General features: G+C 33.2%; 4 protein-coding genes across 8 annotated transcripts; 2 read left to right on the top strand and 2 right to left on the bottom strand.

Moving 5' to 3' along the window:
* The first annotated feature begins 2,775 nt into the window (after positions 1–2,775).
* Positions 2,776–4,474, top strand: LOC108579380 (RNA 3'-terminal phosphate cyclase). The gene is made up of 7 exons (XM_017942905.1): positions 2,776–2,857; positions 2,985–3,102; positions 3,174–3,498; positions 3,600–3,741; positions 3,815–3,954; positions 4,028–4,181; positions 4,256–4,474. Exons 1-7 carry the CDS (start codon positions 2,816–2,818, stop codon positions 4,472–4,474), a joined length of 1,140 nt encoding a protein of 379 aa, XP_017798394.1. The 5' UTR covers positions 2,776–2,815.
* A 198-nt stretch (positions 4,475–4,672) lies between these two features.
* On the bottom strand, positions 4,673–6,752 carry LOC108579363 (GDP-Man:Man(3)GlcNAc(2)-PP-Dol alpha-1,2-mannosyltransferase). Its single transcript, XM_017942887.1, has 8 exons — positions 6,733–6,752; positions 6,422–6,637; positions 6,109–6,341; positions 5,763–5,980; positions 5,414–5,698; positions 5,079–5,338; positions 4,852–4,986; positions 4,673–4,760 (listed from the first exon to the last, which is right to left on the bottom strand). Exons 1-8 carry the CDS (start codon positions 6,750–6,752, stop codon positions 4,673–4,675), a joined length of 1,455 nt encoding a protein of 484 aa, XP_017798376.1.
* A 1,117-nt stretch (positions 6,753–7,869) lies between these two features.
* Positions 7,870–17,848, top strand: LOC108579446 (copper-transporting ATPase 1). Of its 5 annotated transcripts, XM_017942988.1 has the most exons (16): positions 7,870–7,993; positions 8,401–8,472; positions 8,589–8,643; positions 11,830–12,227; positions 12,300–12,598; positions 12,689–12,910; positions 12,984–13,213; positions 13,300–13,489; positions 13,567–13,800; positions 13,891–14,761; positions 14,845–15,431; positions 15,498–15,701; positions 15,782–16,002; positions 16,086–16,250; positions 17,342–17,477; positions 17,562–17,848. In XM_017942988.1, the coding sequence occupies exons 2-15, from the start codon at positions 8,406–8,408 to the stop codon at positions 17,472–17,474; spliced, it is 3,876 nt and encodes a 1,291-aa protein (XP_017798477.1). In that variant the 5' UTR covers positions 7,870–7,993; positions 8,401–8,405; the 3' UTR covers positions 17,475–17,477; positions 17,562–17,848. The 5 variants fall into 5 exon arrangements, with proteins under 5 accessions (XP_017798477.1, XP_017798474.1, XP_017798475.1 ...); XM_017942985.1 differs by having other exon boundaries at positions 17,342–17,848; XM_017942986.1 differs by lacking the exon at positions 7,870–7,993 and adding an exon at positions 8,290–8,327 and having other exon boundaries at positions 17,342–17,848.
* A 988-nt stretch (positions 17,849–18,836) lies between these two features.
* On the bottom strand, positions 18,837–20,242 carry LOC108579309 (probable serine/threonine-protein kinase clkA). Its single transcript, XM_017942816.1, has 2 exons — positions 20,156–20,242; positions 18,837–20,078 (listed from the first exon to the last, which is right to left on the bottom strand). The coding sequence occupies exons 1-2, from the start codon at positions 20,240–20,242 to the stop codon at positions 18,837–18,839; spliced, it is 1,329 nt and encodes a 442-aa protein (XP_017798305.1).
* Positions 20,243–20,998: the final 756 nt, after the last annotated feature.

Below are 20,998 nucleotides of genomic sequence, written 5' to 3' on the forward strand. Positions count from 1 at the left end.
AAATTCAATAGAAAGTACAAATATCACTGTATTTACGTCGGATGGCGAAATTTGATATACTTCTTTTTATGTCATATTGAGAAACAAAGCCGAAAAAATATTTCAAAACAGAGTATTTAAATTCGCAATGAACGTAGTCTTGCACATATGGAATGTATTAAAACATCCCGTTGTTTTCTTTTTTAAATTATACCATATTTTTTTACAAAATAGACGACGATTTTCATTCTCAAATCAACAATTATCAGTTACTGTTATTCTATAAAGCATACAAGTGACATAAGAAAAAAAATGAAAGAAATGAATAAGAATCGAACAAGCAAATTGTATTTTAGTAAGGTTAATGTGATACAATGTCCATTGTAATTTGTACTTCATGAATACTTCATCGTAAGTATTTGCGTATATTTGCAAAAGATGTTAGATATGTGAAAGAAAATCAATTATACGTGAGTATAAATATAAAGTTAAAAAATTATTCAAAGAAATAAATTATAGAAAATTAATAAATTTATTTAGGAAGATCAAAATGTTTAATAAATTTTAATGCTACAAATTGTGCAAAATTTAAATTACTACTTGATGTTCTGTCGCGAGACTGTATTTAAATTATATATTGTTTAAGAAGTGTATGAATGGATGTAAATAGGGCAAACATTTGTCAAATGGTTTTACAATATTTGAGTTAAGTAAAAATTGTAAGTACGCATTTATATTAAACAGTCTAACTGCTAAACCTTTTGTACTCAAATTGTGTTTCTCACATTTGTAACGTATTCACGTTTAGTGAAAACTTCATTAATTTTGGTAACTAATTACCACTTCTCAATTTCATTTATTTTACATAAATAATTAATACGTGTAACGACCAAAAGAATCTCAAAAGACAGCAGTTGCCTTCAATCTAGGTCATATTGAACATGATCCAGGATTAGTTCAAAGTTAGACAGTGTTTTTTATAAAATTATTAGACAGTGTTTCAAGAATGCGATGTATGTATGTTATTAATAAATACAATTAAGAGCGCAAAAGGTTAGTAATATAACACTGAATGCTTTGAGCAAACATTTTTGAAAATCAACACAAAAAGTATCAGCTGTGAAAGTATAATTACGTGTAAAATTAATTTAAGCTGTATAGTATTACAAATTAAGAGTAAGAATAATACATTAAAGCCACAATTTGTGATAGGATTTTTTACTAATGTAGTTTTTAAATGTGGCAATCACTAAAAGGCAGCAAAATCATTTTGAGCATTTAAGAATTAAATACTTGTCTATTACAGTTTATTATCTCTTCATTTCATACCTTAGATTTTGTACTAATTTCATAGTGTGATGACACACATACACACACAAAACTGAAACAAAAATACTCCAAATGAAGTATAGTAAATAATTTATATTAAACAACATTTCATTCAACTGTACAATATTAAAACAAGAAAGATTAGTTGTAAAAAACAAAAGCATCATGTTCTTATTGTTTATAAACCACCTTGTTCTTGAATTGCGTAAAAAAATGTTGTTTATAATGTTGTTCATAGTGCTAAAGAGATAATTATCTTGAAGAGAAGAGTTTATTTTATAATGCGCCTGTATTTTTAGCCAATTTATACTAGTCATAAGTCATATCTATATCCTGAATTTTTATTTGATTTCACATTATAAGAATATTTCTTTAAAAGAGATTATTAAAATAAAAGAAAAGTGAAATTACATATCTCGGAACAATTTCAATGCACAGAACTATCATTCAAGGATATATTCAATTGAATTATAAAGTATGAAAGATTTGTACAATATATACATAATAGGAGTTTTTGTGTAATAAAGGATAGGGTAAGGTTTAACAATTATCTTCTATGAAGTATATAACTTTTTGTGTAAAACACATTACATATGAGTGTAAGGATCGTAAATATTTAAAGAAAGAACAATGCGAAATAATATTCTATGGACCATTTAATCTTGAAATATGATTATTGTATAAAATTATGGTACAAAATATACAATATTGTAAATTGATTTAAATATTTTAATCTTCTTTTTGAAGATTGTAAAGAAAAATATATAGACAAGTTTGTTATAGTATTTTTTCTAATTACATTGTTGTAAAATGATAACAAAAATTTGTTACATTGTGGATTATAAATACTTTAACTTTGTACTAAGAAAATTAGTAAAAAGGAAAAATTGGAGAACTTTAGTAAAATTAAGATGTATTTAAAATTGCAAAACTGTTTTTTCTTCCCCTAGTGAAAAGTTAAACATTAAATATTAATAGTGCAAGTAGAAAGTATTGTCATAAATTTCTTACATTTTATGCCAACAAATTATTTAATGCAATTTTACATTTTTTGTACGTTAAATAATGAATGTGAAAAAATAGCACGTATCGTTATCATGGTATAATATTTAATACAATTGTATTATATGTTAATAAATAAATTATTTTTTGCTTTACAGTACTTCAATGATCATCCTATTTTATATATAATATTAACAATATAGTGAATTATGTGTAATAGCGAAGTTACGGACAACTGTGTTTACAACAAAACATTCCTAGAGTTAATATGTGGCATTACTTACATATTTAGTACCATATATAATTGAAATATATGTACATACGTGCGTATATTAAAGACAAAGTTTTACATGCAAAATGCACTCTAACATTATATTGTAGAATAATATAAGTAAGGAACATAAATTTGATTAAAAGTTTTTGAAGAAATAATCGGGAGCAAAATTATTTTTCGAGGCTGTCATATACGTATATTTTGCACGTTTGATTGCATCATTGATATAACATGTCATCTTTAATACAAATTGACGGAAGTTTGGGCGAAGGTGTACGTATTTTAAAATTATTTATTTCATAATATGCATGCAAGGTTAGGCAGCGATACAAATGATTATTACTGTTTAAATATTTTCATTTAAAATATGGGAAAAAATTATGTTTCTTTTCATGCCCAGGGTGGTCAAGTATTAAGAATAGCACTTTGTTTAAGTGCATTATATAAAATTCCAGTTAAGATTAATAATATACGAGCAGGTCGGCCTAAGCCAGGACTTGCTGCCCAACATTTAAAAGGTATATATTTATTGGTTAAAACATAATTTACATTTATTGTCAAATTACTTTTTGTTTCAATATTATCATAGGAGTGGAACTGTTAAAGAATATGTGTAATGCAGAAGTTCATGGAGCACATATAGGATCAACAGATTTGGAATTTAAACCTTCTCATTTACATGCAGACAAAAATCATACATTCTTTGTAGATACAGGAACTGCTGGTTGCATTTGTTTATTAGCTCAAGTTGCTCTACCCTGTGCTCTTTTTTTTCCACAAAGAGATGTGGTTACATTGGTTCTTAGAGGCGGCACAAATGTACCTATGGGACCACATATAGAGTATCTCACAGAAGTGTTGAGGCCATTACTTAACAAGTTTGGAGCTGATTTTGATTTTAAAGTTATAAAAAGGTCTGTATAATCTATGTAGAGCTGACTACGTTGCTTTTCATATTTTATTATAAGCTACAGATATTACGTAGAGGATATGAACTTTTTAATAATCTATGAAGGGGTTATTATCCAAAGGGAGGTGGAGAAGTACATTTATATGTAAAACCTATACAGACTTTGAAAGCTGTTACTTTAACTGATCCTGGAATTCCTCATGAGATATTTGGATGGGCATACGTTGCAGGTGTTGTTCCCATTAGAGTAGGTATACACTTTGGAGTATTTTCTATTTTTATTATATTTTTCTGAAATAATGTATCTATATGTTTTGCAGGAAGCACACAAAATGGCAAATGATGTAAGATCAATTTTAACAGAAGGTTTGAACAAAAACAGCATTTCAGTGCCATCTATAAATATTGAAGTTTACAAAGAAGATAGATCTGTAGCTATTGGCAATGGATCTGGCATCAAGTAAGATTTAAATGTTGCAGAAAAATTTAGTTTCATGAACTGTATATTCTTAACTAAATGTAAATGGTGATAGTGTTGTATGCACTACCACCGGTGGATGTATTATAGGAGGTTCAGGATTGGGTTCTGGACGTCATGAGCAATTAACACCAGGTACACAGGCTGCTAATGAAATTTTGGATACGATTTTAGCAGGATCTTGTGTTGATGAACATATGCAAGATCAGGTATATATATTTCCGTAAAATAATTATTATAAATAATTTTTTACAATCATGTTACTATCATTTATATATTTTAGTTGATAATTTTGATGACTTTGGCCAGAGGTATGTCTAGAATTAATCTTGGAAGTAAAAAACTTACTTGCCATACTCAAACAGCTATAAAAGTGGTGGAGATGATATTGAACGATTTTAACGTTCATTTTAAATTATGTGAAAATAAAGATGCTGGAGGCAATACTTGTTACACTTTAGAATGTGAAGGTTGTGGATATGAAAACAAAATTATAAGATAAATAACAGTTGTATGCTTTATATCTTAATAAGTACTATTTAAATGCAAGTGTACATGTATATAGTAAGTACATGTATCATGTTTTTCTAAGTTTATTTATTGTATCAAAAATAAAATATATATGATAATTCCTCTTTGGATTTGATTACATCATTTTATTCTTTTAATGTATAATCTAGAAAAGTTATGATAAACGTTATCATTCCTGTTTTTGTCTAAAAAATGGTTCTATTGTTCGTAAAAATTCTCTTTCAAAGACTTCATTTGAAAATCGATTTACTGATGCTCTGAAAAAAAAGAGAAAAAAAATTATGCATATATTTAATAACATTGTTTATAAGTAAAAATGTTTAAAGAACAACAGAAAACTATTAGTACCTAGCTTTTCTTCTAATAGTTTCTCTAGGCTCTGAATCCATCCTAATAATACGTGCTATTTCTGTTGCATACTCTTTAGCTTCTGTAGCTAAAAATCCATTTTGAGACCCTGGTTGTGTTTCTATTATATCAACTCTGTAATAATATAAAGAATACAGTAATTAACGTTTCAGTTTCGCTTTCTAAGTACATATTTTGTAGATTCTATATATTTAATTAGATATTACTTTGGGCCACCAGAAGCATGAGCTACTACAATTAATCCTGCTGCCATGCATTCAACAATGCTGATACCAAAATGTTCATTCCACATTGTGTGTAAACCTATCGTAGCTCGTTGAAGTTCCGAGAGAAGTTCCGGGTATGGTAAATTTAATTTAAACTCTACGTTTTCATCTAATGCAAAGTGTTTAGATAAATCTTGCATATCTTCCATACGTTTTTCGTCTTCAAAATTTCGACAAGAGCCAATTAGAACTAATCGTATCTGAAAAGATGATGCAATGTAGTAAGAGTTGTTAACACGAGGCTAATTTGTATTATTAAATTGTACTATGTTTACTTTTTCCCAAACTTCTTCTTTAACAATTGACCTAAGTTCGTACATAGCTTTCAGCATTAATGGATGATTCTTTTCTGGTCTGAATTGTGCAACTGAAACTATACGAATAGTATTAGATTTTTCATCGTCGCTGAGAAGTGGTAGAGATAATAAATGTTTCACATCGCACGGTGGATAAATTTTATGAGTCTTTAGCGGACATTTCCAAATTGTGTTAATGTGTTCTTCAGTCCATGAAGAATTTACCATTACAATTTCGGCCGTGCTACCAACCCATCCATAAACCTGAAGTAAGAAATACAAATTACAATACCGAAGTACAATAATTTAATCATTTTTCTGTACATACATATCCAAAGAATTTATAATATACAAGCTTGGCTGCTGATAAAAATGGATTCCTGGCTATAACTCTTTTATTAGTATGCGAGATGACCCTTTTATAAACATGTCTTAACATATCAGTTGAAATTGTGGGATAATGAGTATACGTTGCTACTCGACATCCACCAATATATCTAAATAATGGATAAGTGAATGCATAACCCATGGTATCAATGTAAATATCTAAAATAATATTTTCTATATGTGTATATCCATCAAGCACACACAAACACACGCATAATTAAAAATAACATGTTGCATTTAGAATAGAAAATGGTAATTGAAATTAATACGAAGGAATACTTTCTTACCTGGAACATAGTTATTTAAAGCTTCAATACCCAGCCAAATAGATCCTAAACTTTGTCCCAAAAGTGTAAAATAAGGATACTTTGAAGCTTCCACCCATGCACGTCTATGTAAATATACAAATTCAACTTTACATTCAATTTTATAATTAAATACCTTTTTTGTTTTGTTAAGTATTTGTTCTGGATGAGCTTCAAGATCTCCAGTATAGATAACTATGTGCACATTGGGATATCTGAAAAAATAATTTGAGATTGGAGAAATTATTACGTATATGTATTTTATTATTAATCAATGGTGATAAAATGTGTATACCTGGTTTGTATAGCATTGACTGCAGCCCAAAGTACTCTTTCACCACCACCACCTGAATTACAATATGGATGAAAAAAACCCACAACTGTTTCCTTTTGTGATCTTTCAGTTCGCTTTTTGGAATATTGTCTTCTCCAAATAATTAGTAAAATAATAGAAGTACAGAATATAGCTACTACTACTATTAACAGATTTATCAAGAACATGATAAGTGTCCTAAAAGAATAAAAGATTGACAAGCATACAGAAAATTGACTTAAAAAAAGATTTCAATAAAATATAAGGTTTGTACAAGATATGTGAAATCTTACATAAGAAAATGAAAATTCATGATACTTTGGTTGTTGGAATAGTTGAAAATATAACAAGTAATTTTTACATGTGCCTCGTATATTTTTCTATATTTTACGGAATTATTATTGCGCACGTTTAGCGACCATCACCTACTTTAAGTAATTAACGCGCAACGTGGCGTTAGAAATAATTTTATTCAAGTTTCATTGCTATTTGAAATATTTTCTCCTTCGTTGTCTCGCACATTATTCAACATACGTAAACGTATACCGGGATTTAATAAAATGAAATTAACGATCGACGAAGTTGAACGAACGGTATGTTTCTTCAAAGTAACACGGACCAAATGTTTATTTGCAATTGGAAAATATTCTGATTTTATTTCTTATTACATTAACATTGACTTTGCCGCTATTTTATTCCTCTATCTTTAAGATAATAGCTATTAAGAGCAGAGAACATTTTAATTCAACGTATTGAAAAATGTTGCACGAAATTTCGTAGTTTAATGGTTGAAAACATAGCAGAATCCACTGAACGTGTGTGCAAGCTAAAGGTTTCTTTACAGTGATTGACAATAGTTATTACTTTGAACATTTTTATAGTAAAATTCATATTTGATTTTTAGTATTTAATTATACTACTTGAATTGAACTTGAATACCTTCGTTGTGCGTTTTGATATACGAGAAACGAGGAATAAGATAAAGAAGAAAATAAATTTAAACTTTTTGCATTTTTTGGTTACAGGCCTTTACTTGGATTCGCGTATCCCTGAGACTAACCAAACCCTTAAAATTTTCAGATTGATGAAAGCACCTCGGTAAAGTATCAACGTGATTCAGTGTCACAGATGTGAGCAGAAATCCGTTGCCTGTGTGTTGTCTGTCAGTATGAATACGCATGTAGTTTATTGCAGTATAATCGAATAATTTTTGCTGAATTTCGTCTATTTTTTTAGTTGGTGTTATATTTAGTAAAATATAAGTAGATAATCAGGTTTTTACTGTAATTAATTTTGACAATCCTCGGGGTTACTGTAGTGTTGAAAAAATCGAAGAAAATTGCCAAATCTAACGTAAATTGAAAAATCTCTGTGTAAATAATAAATTTATACATATATGTTGACTTGATAGTTGAGATCGGTGAATAAGATTTTGCGAGTAATGTATTCCTCTTCGATGGTACATAGCGTGTGTGAAATAGTGAAAAAACTGAAATACAAAATTGAATTTTTCCCTTCGACGAAAGTATTTTGTTTAATTTCCAAGGCTTACTGGTACGTATTCTTCTTTTTATATTTTCTCAATTGTATATAATAGAATTTAAAAGCGCGTTGAATCATTTTGTTTTACGGATATGACAGTTATATGCTCCACATTAACGAACAATAGCACGAACGAACGATATCAAATCACGATGTAATTCGTTTCATTGGCTATTTTATTTGACAGTAGCGCTGATTAATTCGCAGGATTTTCTTTTACGCTTTTTATCAGTATTTTATCTATAATTCGCTGCAACGAATTATGTATTTTTGTATATTTTTCGTTGACACATTTTCCATACGATTATTTCGATTCTCGCATGTTTCACTTGAAACATTTATAAAAGTACTGCCAAGTAAAATATTTTAAACAAACAATTGAAATAATATATTCATCTATTTGCAATATTATTTTGTAGAAGAAATGGATGCAGTTAAGAAAAATCCAACAATAGAAGAGAGCCATCAACTTGATAAAATAAGTACTACAGGTAACCTAATACTTGCATTATATCTTATTATTCACAAAGCTACAAGCTATAATTTTTGCAATATTCTTATGTCAACTAATTCCATTATGTTTGAATTCGATTATTGTTCTTTATAGGACACACCGATAAAGAAGAACGAGCAAATGCAGAGCTGGCATCGACGAAAGAAGAGTAAGTGACTTGTTTGTACCACGAACATTGATACAAAATAGAGTACACGTGTTTTGTTTTGTATATAATTTTGTATTTATTTTTAAACAGATCCGATAGTATTATCATTTATCGCTAATTATTTAACAGTTGTCAACTAAACCGAGGACAAATAATTTTCTTTACCATTGTTGCTTCCTACTTATTACTGCCGATAGATCGGTACTGTTAATACAGCTTGATACTTCAATTCCATAGGATATTTCGGTTGTTCGAAACGTCAAGTAATTTCGTGAAAAAGAATACGAAGTCGAAGACGTAAATTATCGTGCGATAGTTTCTAAGAATTAAGCGACAATGCTTTGACGGTGGAACGCAAAGAATAGAAGAATGTTATTCAGTGATCGTATTACAAAGAACGAACTCGCGATGCTTTTATTTTCTAATCGAAACAGTGGATAGATCGTCTTTCGAAATTTGATAGTCGTCGATCGATCGTGTTCTAATCGGCAACTTGTGCAGCAAGTACGCTTCTTCCGTTTCCCCAACTGGCCTTACCTTTAAACCGACCGATTCGAGAAATATGCACGAATCTTTACGTTCTAATTAATTACGATATTCAATATACAAAGTGTAAAATTCATTTGTGTCGTAATGCGGAAGTCGTTAAGTACGTGGAAGTATAAATTGTTGAGTTCGAGGAAAAATTTTTGGTAAGTTAGTTTTCTTCTAACTGTTGTTAACCTTCCTGTTTCTTCGTTTCGACTTGACAAAGAAGCCGAGACAATTGTTGTTTCAACAGCGTCGAATAAATAGCGCGATTTGATTCGTCGAAGGGAAAAGGTAGACGGCGAAAAATGTATTCCACGATAGGTAAAACTGGAGCACGCCTTTCTCTCTCGTCCAACCGATACTTGCTCGATCCGTGCTCACATTTTACCCGTTCAACGTGTTTCACTTGCATTTCCATTCGAATCTCTTCTCTCTTCCTCTCTTTCGCAACGTTTTTACGTCGTTCGATCGAAATTAAATCGCGAATGTAATTTTCGGTTCGGTTCAATTTTCTTCTGCTGTTTTATTTTTCAACGTGTTTTCGATTCGTTTGCTTTGTCGAAAAAACGGAAAGGAAAGAAGCTGCTTTTACGAAGCAGCCGAAGGAAAGAAAACAAGATAAAGGTTTGCGGTTTTACCAGTTCCTCGTCAATTACGTTATCACCGGCTATTTAAGTGTTGAAAAAAAATTGGCAAATTGTTCACGATGTATCGTGACAAACATCTAACAACTTGTCTCGATTGACGAAGAGGTACTTGAACAATTACGAGTGTTGAAATTGAAAGTATAAATTGTGCCAAGTGTAAAAGAGCGTTCCATCGAACAGTATCATCGATCGATCAGTTCTTATTGTTTCTTATTCGTTTCTTCCGGGAGACTTCGAAATCAGATCGAATTCTATTTGACTTGTCGCGAAGCGCAGACTCAACATTTCGACGCTTAAGCAGATCAAATGAACGTGAAAGCAAACATTGCAGCTTATATCTTGGGACGCGACGACGGTGGTATATAAAAGAGGCTGACGAGAACCGTACCAGTTCTTCTTTCTCTTCGTTTATAGTTGGAATTTCTTGAATTTCGTCTGAAATTCAACTTGTTCGATAAGATCGATGTAAAGTACGTAGAAAGAGAGGTTTTCGAAATGGATAGAACGGTGAATCGAATTCGAATTACGAAGTACGCTCTGCCTTTCGTGCATCGAACGCACTTTGTGCGGCAAAAGTCGGCTTCTTCGTCGCAGCTTCACGAAGACAATATGGTTGAAAGCGTGAAACTGATCGGGTCAGTAGTTTTCTCCCGCTTATCGCTTCTTCGAAAGCTAATCTAATTAATATATTGAAAAATCTGTGTACGGAGAAGAAAGTGGCGCGGGCGGAAAGCGTGACGAATTATTTCCCTTTCGTGCTTAAACACCGTCATCTCGAAGCACGTTCTCCGTTTGCCGCGGATGTTAAGGGAGTTTTTGCAACCGGAAAAGAACGGGTGGAGAGCAACGATGGACGATAAGAGAAGGTCGTGTGCAACGGTTAGTCCTTGTAAGAGAGCAAACGAGCGGTCGAATGTGTGCCGTGAGCAAAAAGACGGGATCATGAGGCATAGCGATTACAAGAGTTATCAGTCGGTCGGTGATATCAATTCGAGTCGAGTACACATACGCGCGTATTTGGTGTTGTTCGCCCCACTATACGGCCACTCTGATTTCCTTCCAATTTAATCGCCCAGGAAGTCGATGCTCCTTTCGAATTTCTTTCCCACTTTTGCAATTATTGCAACGCTTATCAACCGTTCTCTAGTTTCAAATTCTTAATCACCCCCCTCGATGCTTTTTAGTCCCCGACCGAATTACCATTTTCCGCGTAATCTGGCAAACGCAGCGGATCGGATTATTTTCAACCGTAGAACGGGACTTGTTCCACGTTGTTAGCTAGAAAGATGGACAACGATAGACAACCCTTGATTGGAAAAACGTACGACTCGTTTTGGTAAGATTTCTCGAATTAAATAACGTCGATGTGTCGTTGATATCGTCGATCTTTCCTTATCTCTCGAAACGGACGATAGACAACCAGCTGTATACACATACACATGTATATTAACTTTTTCTTTCGATCTACGTGCAAAGAAACGAGAAAACATTTGGTATGGCAAACGTTGCATCGGCGAGCCGCCTTTCAGTTATCTCCTAATTTCCGATATTTGCATTAACGATTGAACAGGCGAGTTATGCAAATGGAAAAGTTACGTAGATAAGATGGAACGTATGCTACGTACCAGTAGAAGTGAAAAAGTAAATACCGTAAATGGCGTTGTATCGGTAGTGAGTGGTAGTCTTCTGTATCGGTGAACGCGATTTTAAAACTTGACGAATCGATAACGGGGATAATTATGCAGTTTGCCAATGAGCATTTCGAAGTCGAGGACAACTTGTCGAACGATTTTCCTCGGTGGTATTCTGGTATATCCGCATGATAGCTATAGCTAGGCTTTTCAAGCAAATCAAACCGATAACGATAAAGTTATTTTTTCTCGAAAATTATCGACAGCTCGAGACGTTGCGTGTGTACTCGTTCATTCGCCGATCGTGAATTCCCCAGGACAAATTGCAGCAGTTTCCCGATATAACGATTGTGAAAAGATGTTTTCGCGTTGTTCAGGGATGGCGAGGACGAGGCCGATTACGAGGATACGACGGCACATATGATCCGCGTACCTCGGAAGAAGAAGTCAACGATGAAGGTTAACATCGAGGGAATGAGCTGCCAGAGCTGCGTGAAGAGTATCGAGGGAAGCATAGGCGGTCGACCGGAGGTTCTGAGCGTTAAGGTGATCCTGGAGGAGAAGCTCGGTTACGTCGAATACAAAACGGAGGAAATTACGCCTAGCGAACTGCTCGAAGCTATAGAAAACATGGGCTTCGAGGCTTCTTTGTACGAGGAAGAAATTACTAGCACCGATGGCACGCAGAACAACCTTTCCTCGCAGTCTGTTACCAGTAATTGTAGTATACATGTCGATGGAATGACTTGTATGTCTTGCGTTCAATCAATCACGGGTGAGTAATAAATAGTGTAACGAGTAACAACGAACCAGTACCGTAACGAACTTTTTTCTTCTTCCGACGCAGCTGTCTTGACGGACAAATCAGGAGTAAAAGACGTGAACGTTAGCCTGAAGGACAAGGAAGCTAAGGTTTCTTACGACGAGAATGCTGTAACTGCCGAAGAAATATCGGCTTTCATCGAAGAAATGGGTTTCACAGCGTTCGTTAAGGAAATAAACGACAAAGTTGTTGGAACACCGGTAGAGACGTCGTCGTCGTCGAATGTTAATCCCGTAAAAGACGGAGAACCTTTGTTGCAAATGAACGGAGGGGGCGATGTAAAAGCACGGAATCAAACGGCGAAATGTTTTTTACACATAACGGTAAATATTAGGCGTAAAGGACGGAAGGAAGATGAATGAAAGTTGCACTATTATTTTTGCTTAATCGATCGATCGATTTGTTTCTTCAAGGGAATGACCTGTGCGTCCTGTGTCGCTGCCATAGAAAAACATTGTAAAAAGTTGTACGGTGTAAGTAACATCTTGGTAGCGTTGATGGCTGCCAAGGCAGAAGTTACGTTTGATCCGAGTAAAATAAGGGCGGTAGACATCGCTTCCAGTATATCTGAATTGGGCTTCCCTACTACTTTGATCGAGGAACCGGGGACTGGACAGGGAGAGATCGAATTGAAAGTAAGTTCTAGAGTTGAACGGTTGTTCGCGTTCAAGTCGTCTACTTTATAATTCATTCGTTCTGATTTCGTAGATTGCAGGTATGACGTGTGCATCTTGCGTGAATAAGATAGAATCGACTGTAAAGAAATTGCCAGGTGTTCATTCGGCTGCAGTTGCGTTAGCAACGCAGCGTGGTAAGTTCAAATACGACGTGGAGAAACTTGGCGTTAGAGATATCATCGAGTGCGTTAATAAGTTAGGTTTCACTGCAACGTTGTTCAGTAATAAGGACAAGGAAAATAGGGACTATTTGGACCAAAAGTAAGCCTTTATCTCTCTCTCTCTCTCTCTCTCTCTCTCTCTCTCTCTCCCCCCTCGATAAATACACGTATCTTTCGCTTGTGCAGAGAAGAAATAAACAAATGGCGGACAGCGTTTTTAGTGTCTTTAATTTTTGGTATACCATGTATGATAGCCATGGCGTATTTCATGATAGATATGATAGTTGGTGAGAAAAAACACGAGGACATGTGTTGTGTAGTACCTGGTCTTTCTTGGGAGAACTTAATTCTTTTCATATTTTCTACGCCAGTACAGGTAATTACGAGTATCTATTATTTTTCGAGAGACCGTTAACGAAACGATCCGCAAACTTGATGGAATAATTTTCACAGTTTTTTGGTGGCTGGCATTTTTACGTTCAAGCGTACAAAGCTTTAAAACACGGTACAACTAACATGGATCTTTTAATTTCTATGACCACTACGATATCTTATTTGTACTCGGTTGCCGTACTTACAGCAGCCATGATAAAGCAGGAACATGTTAGTCCTCAGACATTTTTCGATACTCCCCCGATGTTGCTAGTGTTCATCAGTTTGGGGAGATGGTTGGAACACGTTGCAAAGGTTTCATTCCCTTCTTTCTACATGCCTATATTGCCTATTTACGTTCTTCGCCTAATACAAAATAACGATTTGTTTTTTTTTTTTTTTCAGGGCAAAACGTCGGAAGCTTTATCAAAGTTATTGTCCCTGAAAGCAACGGACGCAGTTTTAGTCACGTTAGGTCCCAACAGTGAGATTTTGTCTGAACGTTTAATCAGTATAGATTTAGTACAACGGGGAGACGTGTTGAAAGTGGTGCAAGGTGCCAAAGTTCCCGTCGATGGTAGAGTTTTGTCGGGGCATTCTACTTGCGACGAGAGCCTAATAACTGGAGAAAGTATGCCTGTGCCAAAGAAGAAAGGATCGGTCGTGATAGGTGGTTCGATAAATGTAAATGGTCCGCTCCTAATTACTGCCACGCATACCGGAGAACACACGACGTTGGCACAAATTGTACGATTGGTAGAAGAGGCACAAACGAATAAAGCACCTATTCAACATTTAGCGGATAAGATAGCGGGTTACTTCATCCCCCTTGTAATAGCCGTTTCTATAGTGACTTTGATCATTTGGACGATAGTGGGATATGTAAATATCAATAATTTACCAATTTTGCACAATGATCAAATTGACAAACACGGTATAAACAGGGAAGAGATTATATTTCAATATGCTTTTCGAAGTGCTCTTTGCGTATTGGCGATCGCATGTCCATGCGCGTTAGGATTGGCCACACCGACCGCTGTTATGGTTGGTACTGGTGTTGGTGCGTTAAACGGTATTCTAATAAAGGGTGCTGAGCCTTTGGAAAATGCGCACAAAGTTAAATGTATTGTATTCGATAAGACTGGAACAATAACGCATGGTGTGCCAATGATAACGAAGATAAGTCTTTTCGTGAACGAAAAAGTTTGCTCGCTAGCAAAATTCTTAGTGATTATTTGTACTGCCGAAACAAATAGCGAGCATCCGATCGCATCAGGTAACATATCGAACTTATTTACATTCCTTATTATTATTCGTTATTCAGATCGTTAGGCTTAATAAATTATCTTTTTTCTCAAGCGATTGTTCGCTATGTAAAGGAAACCATTGATTCCGAAGCAACAGGACAATGCACCAACTTTCAAGCGGTTGGTGGTTGTGGACTTAAATGCAAAGTATCGCATATTTCGACAATTTTGGCTCATGCGTTCAAATCAGAAGCAATTGTTAACTATGTGAATCAGGTGAAAAATTTATCTTCTGGAACGTACACTTTGAACAGTGTACCGATCGATACTGCGCCAATTTCGAGTGCGAGTCAGGAAAGACTAAATCTGGATCTAGAATTATTGCTCAGTCCGGATTCCCACGGTGATGAAACTAACGCAGACGATGAATATGAGATTTGCATCGGTAACAGAGAGTGGATGCTAAGGAATGCGGTAAATATACCTCAAGAAGTAGAGCAGAAAATGGTTACCGAGGAAGATTTGGGCCATACTGCTGTTTTAGCAGCGGTGAATAACGTATTGGTCGCTATGATCAGTGTCGCTGATACGGTTAAACCGGAAGCCCATCTGGCAATTTATACTTTAAAAAAGATGGGCTTAGAAGTTATACTTTTAACAGGAGATAATAGAAAGACTGCTGCTTCCATTGCCAGACAAGTAAGCTTCCATTTTCAGTATATTCTTACGAATTTTTTATAATATCTATCGTTCGTGTACATGTAGGTCGGTATCACCAGAGTATTCGCAGAAGTCTTACCTTCGCATAAAGTTGCTAAAATTCAGCGTTTACAAGATCAAGGTTTAAGAGTTGTAATGGTAGGAGATGGTGTTAACGACAGTCCTGCTCTTGCACAATCAGACGTTGGTATTGCAATCTCTTCCGGTACAGATGTTGCTGTAGAAGCTGCCGATGTAGTCCTTATGCGAGTCAGTTCAAGAAATTCTTCTGTTTTTCAAAAGCTTATCTTTACATACCACGCTAACGCTTACTGATATGAACTTTTTAGAACGATCTCTTGGACGTTATCGCTTGTCTGGATTTATCGAGAAAAACAGTCCGCCGAATAAGGCTGAATTTTTTATTTGCCAGTATTTACAATTTGCTGGGTATTCCTATTGCTGCTGGAATATTTAGTCCTTTTGGATTCTTTCTTCAACCATGGATGTCATCAGCGGCAATGGCACTAAGTTCAGCATCCGTAGTTGGCAGTTCTTTGCTCTTAAAATTGTACGTATCGAGCAGCGAGTAAAGAAAAATTTCATAGGTAGAGTATTCTATAGTGATTTACTTTTTTCTCTTTTATCCAATAGATATCGCAAACCGACAAAGGTTACCCTAGAAACACCAGAGTATTTGTCGGCGATGCAAGCTCATTCTACGGCAAGAATGATCGAGTTAGATACGATATCTCTTCATCGCGGTTTAGACGATACTCCAATACCTATTATGCACAGATCGACGTCGACGCTATCCAGGTACGGTCAAACAAATTCTATGCTTTCAAAATTCGTGCGGAACTATAATAATCCTATTGCTTGATGGAATTGCGGCTAAATGATTTTAACAATGTAAATTATCGTACTAATTCAATCAAGCTGTTAGTTTTGTTGGAATTTATATGCTTGTTGTTCATTATTTTAGTTACCAGTATTGTATTATACTAACAAACGTTAAAAGTGATTAACTGAGCTAAATGAAAATTGTAGTCAAATTACTAATTCAATTGTACGTGTTTAATACGTAGGTAGTATGTTTTTTATTGTTATCGAACAGTTTTAATTGTATTGCAAACGATTAAAACGGGCTGTGAGTTTCAAACTAATTTTATGAAAAACTGCAAAAGACAATTTTAATTAAATACTGTACTACTATTGTAAGTTTATACCAAATGTAATAATAATTTCAATTATTGTATAAAAAGACTTTGTAAATAAATATTAATATTTTTTTTAAATATACACGTTATCTATTGAACATGTTACTTGATCCTAAGGAGTGACTAGTTTATATCAATCTTTCGTTTGTATATTATTTTGCATGTTTTTACTATACAATATTTATTTTGTGTGATCTGCATATGTTTGTCAGTTGGAAATTGTCTCGGAAGTTTATAATGTTACAGCAATATTCGAAGAGGCACTACTTATAAATCTCTCTATTGATTGAAAGGAGAATGTTCTCTAGCACCTTTTTTCTTCAGCTAATTTGGCATTGTGTCCTGCTAATCTGCTTACTAGTAGGAATAATGGTATGAAGTATATTGTGACTAATTTGGTTATTGGATTTACGTCTTGTATCAGATTAAGTAACATTTTGAGATTCTTCTAATGCTTATTCTATAGCAATTAACAGTATTGCATTTAGATCGATTGCGGCAATATTATAACGTACATACATAGTTTGATAGAAAAAAAAAGTCTGATGTAGTTGTATAATATTGTTGAATTGAGAATAAATCATCTTTAAATATGAATGAAGGTAATATGTGTTTTAATTCGTACATCGATGTTTTAACATTGTTTTAATAAACGTATTAATTCTCTTGTGTTATCTGTCTCAATTGCAGGCTATTCAGAAGATCCAAAGATGATGTAGAGGGTCGGCTTCTGGGCGACGATGTCGATGAAATAGATTTGGTAATGGATTTTTCTGGTTATCGGAAAAGTATGAAGGATCATACAAACATTACTCCCCTGTGACTTGTAAGAATCTCTTCCTTCAATAATTTGTACTATCTGTACACATATATGTGGTATCTATGCAGGTTCGTGTTTTTTGTTTGATAGGAATGAATATATTTTACATGAGTGATGAAATTACAATAATTGAACTAAAGCTAATTGGATATTAATACAATTTGACGACGACTCTTTCGCGAGACACACACCACACAACGACGACGATGGCTTTCGCCTCGACAATACCAATAACAACCCCCTTGCCTTCGTTGCTCTCTCTATTTATCCTAAACCGATTCCTTTATTCCGCATTCTCCCACTACATACTTCTCTCGCACTCGTACGTCATCCAGGCACCTCGCGAAGGGTCTACTTAGCTGTTCGGCTCTATGGTTTATTGCCCTTGGGGGCAACTCAGGTATAGCTGGAAATTTTTCGATACTACATGTATTCTCTGTCAATATTCTTCAAATTTCTTGCCATCCACCAAGTTGACTGTATCACTAAAGTATACTTTTCGTTCTGCGATTGTTCTAAAATGTTCTTCATGATTACTTGTTAAGCTTAAATTACCGTTAAGTTTTATAAAAGTAAAAAAAAAGAAAGGGAAGGAGAGAAAAAAAGAAAAATTTAAAGATCCTTAATGGTGCTTTTATACATTTATTACTTTTGTTTCTTTGTTTTTATGTAAACTTTATAGTATTATAATATTCATGCTTTTCGATTACTGGAAATGAAGTTGTTCATGATTTTTCGTACTGAATTGTATGTTTTGTACTTAATGCATTTTATATTAAAAATGCAATCAATGTTTTACAAAAAAAAAAGACAATACTATTAGTACATTTCGATAATAAGTATTATGAAAGTGATAGGTAAAAAGTTAATTGGGACCATGTTTTGGGTCAAGTGTGTACAAATTTGAAATGCCTTAAATTTTATCAAAATAGAAATTATATTTTATTTACTTCAAATACACAATGAGTTTTCACCACTTCGATGAATTTTAATTAGGATTCTCACATACAGTGTATGTTACCTATTAGGCTGCAGCAGCTCAGTTTACATAGAGTTACATTCAGTTTTGCTTTTTACCTATTATAAATATTCTTAGAACATATTTTCTTTATAAAAACGCAAATTTTTATATTTATGGACAGAAACAGATTGTATAGAATAATTTGTACCTTAACGTATTATGTTCATTTCGTGTTTAAAACTATGATATATATATTTAAAACATTTTCAAGGTTTACCTGAAAGTGATATTAAACTTATGTATATACTTACATTTTTTGTGTGCTATATATTTACCTTAACCATAGAAAGATAAATATTCATAGTACAAAATTTTACATACACTGAAATGCTATACTATTTTAGTTAATACTGATCAATCATATTAGCACAGGATGGAATACATGTATTTGCTTCTGAGAGAAAATTATCTGGTATTATATTTGAGCTGGTAGTGTGATTAAAGGTTTGTTGCATGTGGCTAACATCATCATTAGAAAGATGTGCTAAATTTTTATTACGTATTATGTAGTATGGATTTGTATGAATAGGTAAGTCAAGGTTTCCTTGTTCTTTTGAATGATTTTTAATTACAGTCAATTGATGAGGAATTGTAGTATTTTTTATGTTATAATATGATTCCAAGTTAGTGATGTGAGGAATGCAAATTGATTGTGTATTTTTCCATGACTGATGATTGTTGTTTTTATCGATCAAAGTCATATTATTCCATTTATTTAAATAAAAGTTTGGATTCAACGAGCAATTGTTATCTTGAAGTGAACAATGTATGTCATTTTGTTGTGGAAATTCATTACTACTACTTAAATTTTCATATGGTACATTTGAATCAGATATATTACAAAGTATATTTCTGTTTCCGTATCTACAACTTTGATGTTCTTCAGAAAGGATATTTGGTGTATTTTGTATATTATCTGATATACTTATGTTGCTATGCATTTGCTCATTATAGTTCATATACATGTGGTTGTAACTGTTACTGGTTGAAGAAGTTTGGTCACTATAAAGATGTTTATTCTCTATTCTGTTACTTAGATTATGTACATTCAGAGTGTCTGTAAACTGCAATGCATCATTTTTGAAATTTGGTTGGAGATTTTCATATATATTTGAATTTTCATCTAAATATTGATTTTCACTAAGGCTATTGCAATTTGAATTTGTGAATATGTCTTTGCTGTTTCCAAAACAGTTCTTTTCCTTGTCAGAAACAGATATACATTCTGCTTGATCAGAGAAGTAATTTTTTTCATTAACCACATTATGTGTATTATTTAAGAGGCTTGTAAATGGTGGTAAGTTTTTATTAGTTCTGTAATGACCATCTGATTTATATTTCACAAATAACACCTTTAATTCATCTTGTGTAAGTGTTGGATATTTTAAAGATTGTTTGAATTTCAGATTTAATTGTTGAATTTGATATTCATACATTTCTTTGTTATATTTCAAAAGCATGTTTGAGGCATTTAAATTTTTAGAAACTTTATCAGATTTGCTTCTGCCTTTTTGTTTGACTTTCTGTTTTACATTCTTGTTTTTACACTGCTGTAGTAAAGCACTTTGTTTTTTCTTTTTTACATTCTGTAAATGCATGATTTACACTTAGCTTTCATTTTTTCCACTAACGAAAACGAATCAATATAATACGAATATCTTACCAAATTTTTATTTTTGAATGTACCATCAATACTTCTGCCTTCACTAATTTGCATGTGTAGCTTTGGTTCTTTCTTTCCCTTAATCATATTGATATCTGAATTGAAAAAGAAATTTATAATACAGTAATTACATTAATTTAATGTTGCATTCTAAAAAGCTTTTATATGAGAAAAGACGATATAAAAACATACGATCTAACAATGTAACGAGAATACTGTATACGATTAATAAAGGCGTTGATATTTCTCATTAATTAATTAATAAGAAATGAAGAAAAAGATAATAATTCCTTCTGTATTTAACTTTGAAATCTTTCGTTTGAACAGTAGCTTACTTTCTGTCATTCCGATTGTTTAGACAACCCACGTGAAATATGCGACAGATTGCAGATGTGTTTCCCGCTAAAGTATTTATTTTTCTTGAGTGGCTAATATCTCTTTACTGATCGAAAAGTGTTGATGTTTCAGCTCGAGCATAATATTTAAATCTATTATTATCCGTTTTGAATAATTGATCGTTTCTTAGATCATTACGATTTGATTGTAATTGCCTTTTATTACACGCTTTTTTTGTGAATGTTTCTATTTCCGTAGAATTCTACAAGAACGTTAGTCCATTGTTTCCCCTATTATCATCATCATCACGTGAAATGGCTTTTTATTATCCAGTTAAGTAATATTGTAATTACGATAAAACTTTATAAAATTAAATTTAGTACATTTATCGGAGATACTGTTTTTCTACCATTAAACGAAAACGTAGTAATTATTTAGGCATAACGTACGTATGTGTAGTAATAATTGAAAATTGAAGAAAAATGTTTGAAGTTCTTTATTAAAACA

This window comes from Habropoda laboriosa, unplaced genomic scaffold (genome assembly GCF_001263275.1).
Source record: "Habropoda laboriosa isolate 0110345459 unplaced genomic scaffold, ASM126327v1 scaffold76, whole genome shotgun sequence".
In the NCBI taxonomy this organism is placed as follows: domain Eukaryota; kingdom Metazoa; phylum Arthropoda; class Insecta; order Hymenoptera; family Apidae; genus Habropoda; species Habropoda laboriosa.